Source organism: Chrysochloris asiatica, unplaced genomic scaffold, assembly GCF_000296735.1.
Source record: "Chrysochloris asiatica unplaced genomic scaffold, ChrAsi1.0 scaffold00245, whole genome shotgun sequence".
NCBI classification, from domain to species: domain Eukaryota; kingdom Metazoa; phylum Chordata; class Mammalia; order Afrosoricida; family Chrysochloridae; genus Chrysochloris; species Chrysochloris asiatica.
Window position 1 is genome coordinate 3,663,640 of NW_006408763.1, and position 11,223 is coordinate 3,674,862.

The window sequence follows — 11,223 nt, forward strand, 5'->3', positions numbered from 1 at the left end:
CATGAAGTTAGCACCAGTCTCTCTTTAGGAGAAAGATGAGGCTTTCTGCTTCTGTAAAGATTTACAGCCTCAGAAGTCCTATACTGGATCACTATGAGTTGGAATTGACTTAATTGCAGCCAGTATGTATGTATATATACTTATACATACTGTGAGTGTGTGTGTATATATATATATATATGTTGTTGTTGTTAAGTGCCGTGGAGTCGGTTCCGACTCATAGCGACCTTATACAGGGTTTTCAAGGCTGTTAATCTTTACAGGAGCAGACTGCTTCATCTTTCTCCCGTGGAACCACTGGTAGTTTCGAACTGCTGACCTTGCGGCTCCCAGCCCGATTCGTAATCACTATGCTACCAGAGCTCCATATATATATATACACACATATAAGAGCTCTGGTAGTGTAGTGGTTATGAATCGGGCTGCTAACCTCAGAGTCAGCAGTTCTAAACTAACAGCTGCTCCACGGGAGAAAGATGAGGCTTTCTGTTTCCGTAAAGATTTACAGTCTCGGAAACCCTGTACAGGGTCGCTATGAGTAGGAACCGACTCCACGGCACATAACAACAACATATATATATATATACTTGTTATATGTATTTGCCTTGCTTTTTTCTTTCATGTTGCAAGCTTGCTTTAGAATCAGTTTTGTAAGTAACATATTCATAAATATAAACAGACATGTAAGAATAGCCCCATATTTACTACGATTTTTCCAGTTTGAGGGGTGGGTGCTGACCTTTTTGTTGGGAAGCTGCTGGATATCAAAATCTGTAAGCCCTGTTTTATATGGACCAACGCCTCCAAATCCTGAGTCTTTTGCGGGTGCCATGAGGTGAATTGATTTGCTTCTTACTGGTCTTACTCTGCAGATACTCAGGTTTTATAGCATCCTGTGTTCGTCTCTCTCAGCCACTATTCCTCCTCTACTTTTCTACTAATTATTTGTTAAAAGCTTGCTAAAGTGATATAAAAAATAATTAAAGAGCAATAATGTCAATTACTGACCATATACTGTTTGAGAAAACAGTCTGACTAATATTTCTAAACGAAGAATACACAGACACTGCAAACAACAAGTCACACTTCTTGGAATCCATCCCATAAAAATAAAATCACCAATAAAATTTTTATTGCAGCATTGCTCTTATTGCAAAAAAACATGAAGCAAAATGAGTTTCCAGCAGTAAGGTTGAGAATATAAGTACTCCCATACTGTAGCATTGTCAAGTCACAATTAAAAAGAATGAACTAGAGCAATTCCATTTGGCTCAGAGGGAAGTCTCTGGGGTAATTTTTGAATGACAAAAGTGAGATGTAAAGAAATGAATTCACAATAATCCCAAGTTTAAAAAGCTAGCATTGATAAAAAACAAAACAAAACAAAAAAAAAACAACTCTACAAATGTTCCCTACTGAATAGTTTTCATCTTGTCTAGACGGATCTGGTAAAAGGAGATGGGGATAAGATTCTTATGATTCAATAGTGAGTAATTGTTATCATGACTAATTGCAATGGTCACAACTGTAAAGGTAGAAGTTTTGTAACATAAAGGTTGGGGGGGATAGTTAATCTTACAGTCCAACAACAGAGAACACTAGGACCATCAAGGGAGAAGAGCACAAGTGGAATATGGGACCCTATTCAGAGAAGCAGCAACACCAGAGATGGAGGCAGAGATGACAACATGGAGAGAGCGTGCAGCTGAGGACTCTAGACTCTTGGAAAGAGAAAAGCTATGTATTGGCGGCCAGGCGGCAGGCTAGCAGAATGTGCCCTTAGGTTGTTTAAACAATTATATAGCCATGAGTGTTTTGGTGTACATGCCCCCCAAAACAACAGGGGAAATAAAAGCAAATACTGTTGAATGATAACGCACGGAGGAGATTGTAATCATTGCAATGAAACGATGAATATAAAACCGACGTTCTTCCATGTAAACTATCCCTCAATTCACAATAAAAACTTAAAAAAAAAAAAAAAACTACAAATGTGTGCACTTTAGTGTGTTTGCATGTATGAGCATACATGCATGTGAATATATGTGTGACTATGAAGACAAATATAAAAAGAAGCATACCAGATTATTAACACAAATTACTAGGAGATGGAAAAATGCAAGGGTTGAAAAAAAAATGAGTAGTATATATAATAGAAGCACTGGTGTCACAATGGTTGTGTTCAGCTGCTAATCAAAAAGCTGACTCTTCAAATTGACCAAATTGCTCTGCAGGAGAAAGATGTGACAGCCAACTTCTGTAAAGGGTTGCTGTGCTTAAGTACCATCAAGTCAGTTCTGACTCATAGCAACCCAGTATAGGGTTTCTGAGGAGTGACTGGTGACTTTGAACCACTGATCTTGTGGTTCAAGCTGACCTTGCGATCCTGCACTTATTCTACAGTGCCACATGAAGACTTCAAAAGCCTTGGCAACCCTACGGGGCAGTTCTGCTCTGTCTATAGGATCACTGTCTTAGCTTTCTAGCCTGCTTTTACAGAAATACATGTGAATTGCTTTAACAAACAGAAATGTATTCTCTCACATTTGAGAAGGCTACAAGTTTGAATTCAGAGTGCCAAATCTTGAGGAAGGCTTTCTTTCTCTGTCGACTCTGAAGGTAGGTCTTTGGCTCCTTTCAATACATGTGGGCCCAACATTCCTGGCATATGTACATGTGTCTAGCATTCATCTTCCCCTTCGCCTAGGAGGTTCTCAGAGCAGGGACCCAGGGTGCAAAGGAAGCACGCCACTCCTTACTCTTCTGAGTAGGTAGTAGTAGTTTCTTCTGATCTCTGCTTCCTTATTTAATCTCTTGTATATCCCCAAAGAGATTGATTAAAGATACAACCTAATTCTGTAGCTTATATCCTGCCTCATTAACAGAACTTCCTCTACTCCTGGTTCATTAACATCAGAGAGGTTGGGATTACAACCCATAGGATAATTATTATATCAGATCACAAAATGGAGGATAATTACATAATACTGAAAACCACGGCTTCACCAAGTTGACACATATTTGGTGGGGGGGAGGGGGGGGAGGGTCGGACACAATTCAATCCATAATAGTCACTCAGTAGAAATAGGTTTATGTATGATATAATTTCGTTAATGTTAAATGAATCTGGATTCTGTTATAACATCAATTAGGACATAATATGACTGTCATGGGCATCATCCTCCACATAGTCTCCATTCTCAAAAAACCTCACATTCATTTTACACGTCCTCAGTCTACCAAATAATCAGTTCTACGCAAGTTCAACTTTACAATTTTTCATTTTGTGACAAGCCTTCTGAGAAATATTTTTTTCCCATTAACTGTAACTCACATCTTACAAGATTAAATTTTGAACCCCATTTTGTAAGTTGAAGTATGATTTTACATACACATATGCAAGCATGTACCTAATATAAAGAAATTTCTTTTAAATAAGGTGTTGTTAGGATCCTCATAAACAGAAAAAAGCAAACAAACCATGCTACAGAAAAAATATGCATTAAGTATTCTATTTCAAGAAAAACTCTAATTATGTACGTTGTTGTTAAGTGCCGTCAAGTTGGTTCCGACCCATAACAACCCTGTACAGGGTTTCCAAGGCTGTAAATCTTGATGGGATCAGAAAGCCTCATCTTTCTCCCGCGGAACAGCTGGTAGTTTCGAACTTCTGACCTTAAGGTTTGCAGCCCGATTCATAACCACTACGCTACCAGAGCTCCTTTATAGATACATAAATATTCTTAAGTCAAGAGAAAGTTGTGGAAAGTATACACAGAAGCATTTGCATAGGTTACATACAGGGCAGGGAGGTGAGAGGATGGGGTAGATTACTCATTGTGCCTGTGTATCTCTCTGAAATATATTGTTTCACTTATTATAATAAGCAAAACAGTATTACTTTTGAAATCTAAAAACATTAAGTAATGAAAAGGAGGATAAATGCAACAATAAAATAAATTGGATATAAAATTAGTACCTTCCTCACAGGATCGATTTTTAAAATTAAATAAGATCATTGATGTACACTGTTTAAGCATACTGCCCAAGCCTTAATGCTCAACAAATGCTAGCTCCTTTTATTTTCTATTTTTTAATGACTACAGAGAACTGTAGAAATTAGAGTGGAAAATATACAGGTTTTTTTTTTTTTAATGACATGGTGTACACAGGGCATGTGTTCCCATTCTACTGAGTCTGGTCTCCTTTGGGAACATGCTTTGATGGACAGTAAAAGTAAAAACAATACCACTTGTCATTGAGCTGACCTTGGTTCCTGGTAACCCCGTATGTGTCAGAATAGAACTGTGCTCGACAGTGTTTGCAATGACTGACTTTTCAGATCACCAAGCCTTTCTTCCAAGGAACCTTGGGTGAGCTCCAACCACCAACTTTTTGGTTAGCAATCAAAGTTATTAGCCATTTATACCACCCAAGGACTTCAAAAATAAAATGGTGTGGTGCTGCGGGATAATGCGCTGGACTGCAAGGTCAATTTGAACCACAAAGTCACTGGTTCAAGCTCAGCAGCCACTTCTCAAAAACCCTATACAAAGTCACTATGAGTCAGAATAACTCGAGAGCACTTAAACACAACAAAAACAACAATAAGGCACTTAATCAAAAGGAAATACCCATCTTTTGCATTGAAGAGCACTATCACAACCACTTCAGATGAAAAATATTTGGGTCCTGAATGTTTCCACATGTTGAAGGAGACTTAACAGGACACATTTGTAGACTGGAGCGTTATGCTCTCTGCTCTTCTTGAGAGCCTGTCCAAGTGGGAGATCCATTCCTAAAAGTAAGGTATTTAGCAATTCCACACCCAATTCTTAGACTTTCTGTGCTGGACTACCTAAAAACATGTTGGTTTAGTTGTAATCCACAAACTGAATATGGTCCATCAGTAGAATTCTTACTATTTAACAAAACATTAACAACTCATAAGCTGCATGTATATGTGTGGTTAGTCTTACTACTTACATGGAATTGACTTTCTCTTCAGGGCCTTGCACTTGGCCTGTCACGGTACCTTTACTGGTGTTCTTCACCCAGCCAACCACGCCTATTTTCTTAGCTTCACCTTCTGTGTACTGATTTCAGGAAAAAAAACAAGAGATACGAAGCCCATCCTCAAAAGTCTATATTCACACCGTGGTTGATTCTAACATTCAGAAAATGCAAATCTGATAACTCATTTCTTTTTCTGAAATATAGTCTGCATTGTATTGTGTGGCAGGCCTATGGTAATGCCTTTAATTACTTGAGTCTCCAATTAAACGGCATTTATTTGTTTGTTACATTATACTATCCGTCGAGACAAGCAAATTATGAGAAAATAAACTGATAATGAGAATTATTTCAGAAAACAGCTTCCATAATGTGTTTTAAGATCCATAAATTCAATTGTATTGCCCTCACACCAGATAACACAAAATTACATTTTAATCTGGGTTCTAAATGACCACTTGAAGGTTCTCAGTTACTGAGGAAAAAAACCCAATATGATGAACATAAATTATTCATAGGCAGAAATATAAACTGTAACACTTTGAAATGTGTCAACAAAAACTAGAGAAAGTAATTCTAATTAAAAAATTAAGCGAACCAAGACATCAGCCTAGACATGTTATTCTATAGAGTTATTTTAAGATTAAAAAATTCCGATGTTTTCTGTTAGTTCTAGACTTACCTCAAAAATGTTGCGATTGGCTGTTGTTGTTGTTGTTGTTGTGTGCCATGGAGTCGGTTCCGACTCATAGCGACCCTGTATAGGGTTTCCGAGGCTGTAAATCTCTATGGGAGCAGAAAGCCTCATCTTTCTCCCGCGGAACAGCTGGTAATTTCGAACCGCTGACCTTGAGGTTCGCAGCCTGATACGTAACCACTACGCTACCAGAGCTCCTTGGCTATAGGTAAATTTATTTATTTTAATACCCTTAAAAGTTTTGGGTTCCTTTTTGTTTGTTTGTTCTTTCCATTCTTTTTCTTGGTTCCAAATTCCATTATACTACTTGAAAAGAAAATATTCACAATATTTTAATTATTTATTATCTTAGTTACATTATGTTTTATGTATCTAGTCTAGAAAAACTTTTTAAGAAATCTGAACTGGACTGCAGTGATTGGGGTGAACAATCTCAAAATATTATAACCCTCAGAAGTTGGGAACCACAGACCCAATCTTATAGTTCCCAATTAGATAGAAGATGAAAGTATATGCCACAATTGACTTTTAGAAAGGGAGAATATTAAAAAACAAATTTTTAAAATGCAACAGGAAATTTGAACATCTGAAACCCTGGGAACGACTTCATTATTCAACACTAGCATTTTTTTTATTTGCAACATGAAATACCTACCCTTGCCTGAAAGAGTTCTTCCACATAGACTTGGTTGGAAGATCCATACTTTGTATTAAATATGTTTAATTTGAACCACTCACCAAGAGAGGTACTTTTGAAATTCATAGAAAAGATTAACTAAAACCTAGGAAGGCTGTAATATTCTTAATAAACTATCTTTAAAGTCAGTTTTCAGAAAAAATTTCAATCAGTAGAATCAAAGAAATACATGCATTTCTTCATTTACTATAAAGGAAAGATAGTAAGTAGCATTCTAAAACTAAGTAGAAAACTACTCTATCACTGTAATTGACGTAAAAGGGAAGGGGGGGTGCCAAGTATTTATTGACTTACCATCCTGAAGCAAACACCTAGAAGAAAGATTAAAAAAAGAGAAATGTCAGCATGTCTATCTTTTAAAAAAATTATGTATCCCATAACGTAACTTTCATCTAATTTACTAAATTGTTGTTAGGTGCCATTGAGTCTGTTCCGACTCATAGCTACCCGATTCACAACAGAAGGAAATACTGCCTGGTCCTGTGCCATCCTTATAATCCTTATTACACAGGAGCCCGATGTTGCTGTCACTGTTCCAATCCATTTCACTGGGCTTTTCAACTGACACCATATCAAAACAGCATTTTTTGCATTCTCAAGGGACTCAAATCATGTTCCTTTTAAATGCTCTTTAAATTTGGGGAACAAAAAGAAGTCTTAACAGACCCCAAAGATAGGGATGAAACAAAGTGTAAAGCTGGTTCCAAATGCAAATATCAGAAATGTGCACTCGTGATGTGGAATTCTTTAAGGGAAAGGGGAGTCACTTTTACATCTTTCTTGGGAATTATAGCAATGATCCTGAAAGTTCTTGGCCCAAAAGGATGCGTAGAACAGGCTTCTTTGAAAATGGATATGTCTAATCTGAGCTCTTACCTGAGGATATGTTAAAATGGGTCTAAGTAAAGAAACATTAGGAATATGGCTGGTGCAGAAATACAGAGTCCGTTAGTGCCTCTGCAATTTAGTTTTCATTCCCACATAGATCACAAAGGAAACCTGTAAATTTGCTTTTTAAGGCTCAATAAACCAAATGGCAAAAAAAAAAAAAAAAAAAGGTTCAATTTTGAGGACTGGATATAGCCCTTAAATATAAATAAACAATTGTGGTAGACCCCTGCTACTCAGCAATAAACAAGAATGACACAACGTCATGTATGGACCACAGATGGAATATTCTAAGTGAAAGAAGCCAGGCTCACATAAAATGTGTGATGCCACATTATAAGAAAGGGAAACTTACAGGAATAGCAAATTGATCAGTGATTTCCAGAGGCTACATGTAGGGAAAGAGAATTGATGCAGAGGCATAAAGAAACTTTTTGGAGTAAAGAAATATGAGGGAGCTTCAAAAATTTCATGGAAAAATAGAATTAAAAGATTATGGAATTTTTCTTATGAACTTTTTGAAGCACCTTATAGCTTGATTGAGGTAGTGATTACACAACTGTATATGTTGTTGTTTTTGTTGTTAAGTACCATCAAGTTGGTTCCAACTCATAGTGACCCTGTATAGGATTTCCGAGGAGCGGCTGGTGAGTTTGACTCACCAGGCTTGTGGTTCAAACCAACGTTGTGGTCGAGTGCTTATCCTACAGCGCCACACCATTCTCCAACTGTATATATTTGTCAAAAACTAACTGAGTAGACCCTAAAAAAGGTGAATGTTATCTGATGTAAATTAAACCTCAATTTTTTTTAAATTAGGGGGAAAAAAACAACACTGGGAAATCACAGGCCATCAATCAAAACCATCTCCAGAGAGACCAAAAAATATTGCTTCTACAAACAGCAATTGAGCATAGTTATGAAAATGTAGCATAAATAATTTTATGCATTTTATAAAGAGATTTACAGTGATAAGAGATATCATTTGTTTCCTAAGGATAGTATACTGCAATAACAAAGGAATATAAAGAAAAGGAGCAGTAGAGCAATAAACACAGGATAATAAAGCAGCTCTGGTAGCGTAGTGGTTACAAATCGGGCTGTGAACCTCAGAGTCAGCAGTTCGAAACTACCAGCTGCTCTGTGAGAGAAAAATGAGGCTTTCTGCTCCCGTAAACATATACAGCCTCGGAAACCCTGTACAGGTTCGCTATGAGTTGGAACTCACTCCATGGCACATAACAACAACAACATCACAAATGGATTTTATAGCGTTATAAAAATATTTTAAAAGATACATGTAAAATGTGGAGGACTGGTAAGTGGGAAGTATTTATCTGAAGGGGAATTAGAAAAACAAACTTTTTATAAAGGGAAAGATATTAACTAGTAGGTATAAAAAATTGCCAGAAAACATAAGGTCAACCAGGCCATATAGAAGAGAGAGAAAAAACAGAGGAGAAAGAAGGAAGAACTATAAGACTCTTAAAAGAGAGGTACTCCCAGACACCAGTAAGACACAAAGTAGAGGTGAAGATGTTGGTCAAAGCTTCATTATGCATATTCCCCTCTGGGTTACTCAGGAGTTAATGGTCTGTATAATATTAACACCATGATAAAGAAAGCACATGCTAACTGAAGTAAACAAAAATTAGAAGTGGTGCCATATGTGGTCAAGTCCATTCTTATTGAAAAGTCGTCTTAACAGATTCACAACATCAGTATCACTAAAGTTGGCTCCAGCGTGTATTCTAGAGTCCTACTGAAACAGAAACTCTACAGGCAGGGACCCCAAAGGCAGTGGTGATTCAGTGGTCCAATTTTTGCCATCTACACAGGAGATCCAGGATTGATTCCTGGTCAGTGCACCTCAGTGAAGCCAATACCCATCTGTCAGTGGGGCCTGAGTGCTACTATGATGCTGATGTGGTTTCAGTGTAGCTTCCAGACTAAAACGAATGAGGAAGAAAGACCTGGTGATCTACTTCAAAAATGCTATGGATCACAATGGAATGGTCAGCAGCTAACAACAACAGTGGAGTCCACGAAACCAGCTTTAACATGCTCTCCAAGTGATTCATAATACTCACTAAGGTTTAGAACCAATGGCTGGCTCTACCTTAAAAGAAGATCAGGGAGAAGTTTGGAAAGGGTTTGTAGCTCAGCTAAAAATTACATCACAAAATTACATCACAAAGGGGACAATTAAGATTTGTAGGATATTGCAGATCTGTTGCATTACCCATTAAGGTTGGTCAAATTGGTACTGGAAATAAATCATGTATTTGCATATCAATGTTGCCTCTCTTATTTTATACAAGTCTTTAGCATTACATGAAAAAAACCATGGATGATGGAATGGCAAGGGCCCCTTCTCTTGTGTCCTATCAGATCTGGGGTTTGAGCAGCCTAGGCAACCGGTTGCTTAGATTGCTCTCTCTTCCATTACTACTTACTTCCAGAAATACTGGAACTGCCCAGAGGGAAAGGTGGAGATCATGTTCCCCAGGTAACAACAATGCATACACAGTTCAGCAACTTCCAGCATTTGTAAATTCCAGCCAGCCCTTCCACCACCTTTTTGTCTAGTTCTGATTACAAAAGGGCTACTCAGATGAGACTTTCTACTCCCATAAGGATTTACACCCTCGGAAACCCTGTACAGGGTCGCTATGGGTTGGAACCGACTCGACAGCATTTAACAACAATAACTCATTTGCTTAAGTTGACAGGGTTTGAGGAAATTCTGTTTTAAAAAGGTACTGAACACAGATATTCTACAGAATACACGCTTGAGGTTTGTGGAAATTACTCACTCCGTTCTACTGATTTTTTTTTTTTTTTTTTAAAAACACAGACACAATCTAAGAGTAAGGAAGGTCGGATATATTTAATAAGTACACAACTGAACATTCTAATTATTCATTCAACAAATATTTATCTAATTCTAAGTGCAAAGAATGATGTGAATAAATAAAACACAGTCTGTGTTATCTAAAGAAGCTACTGCCTAGCAGGAAGATAGACAGGTAAAGGGCAATTAAAATAGAAAACAACTAAGCACACAGCCATCGAGTCAATTCCAATGCATAACAACCCTATCCTATAGGAGAGACTAGAACTGCTCCAGAGGGTTTCTGTGGCTGTTCATCTTTACAAAAGCAGACTGCCTTATCTTTCTCCCATAGAGTGACTGGTGAATTCAAACCACTGAACTTTCAGTTAACAGTCTAGAGCTTAGCCCACGGCACCAGCAGAGCTTCTTTAGAGAACAACTATCAGCTGTAAACTACATAAACCAGGATGTAAGTGAGAGTTCAAAGGAGAGACAACTAACCAGTCTTGGGTGATTTTAAGGAAGGCTTGCTGAAAAATGGGTCTTCTAAATTGAGACGTCTAAGAAAACAAACAAGATGGCGGATTGGGTGGAAGTGCAGTAAAGGAGCTCTGCCAACAACAATACAGAATACCCTAACAAGCAGGCTCAGGGGCTGGTCCCAGAACTCTGAACCACATATAAAGGAATATTTAGAAGGTTGGAAAGCTCACAGCTGGGGGAATTTGAGGCAGAAGCAAGAAATCTATTGCTTTCTAGTCCGGGACGCTCGGCTGCTCCAGGAGACGCCATCTTGGGTAAGACCACGCAGGGGAAGGATCAGCGCGGCCACAGACACCTGGCAGAACCGCTGAGATAAAGGTGTGGACATTCTTTTCTTTTGTTATCTGTTCATTGGTCCCTTGCTATCTGCGCATCTCCATTCTGGTGACTATAGGGGTCCCTGAGCTAGTGGGCACCCAAGCCCCACCCTCGGAGGGTTCTATTACGCATGCGCACAGATCTCCTCAAAATTTAAACAGTTAGTTTCCAATTAAAACCAAACGGCCAGAGCCGGCCCCGAACTGTTTCCAACTAGAAAAAAGGCCTGAA

The 11,223-nt window shown here is 38.1% G+C and overlaps 1 protein-coding gene across 1 annotated transcript in view; it reads right to left on the bottom strand.

Annotated features, from left to right (window-relative positions):
* ACYP2 (acylphosphatase 2, muscle type) overlaps positions 1-11,223 on the bottom strand; it is a 267,846-nt gene that overhangs the window by 226,739 nt on the left and 29,884 nt on the right. Inside the window, exons 2-3 of the mRNA XM_006873537.1 lie at positions 6,702-6,718; positions 4,987-5,096 (exon numbers count right to left, since the gene is read on the bottom strand). Of these exons, the coding sequence (XP_006873599.1) occupies positions 4,987-5,096; positions 6,702-6,718 (127 nt within the window). The remainder of the gene's footprint in view (positions 1-4,986; positions 5,097-6,701; positions 6,719-11,223) is intronic.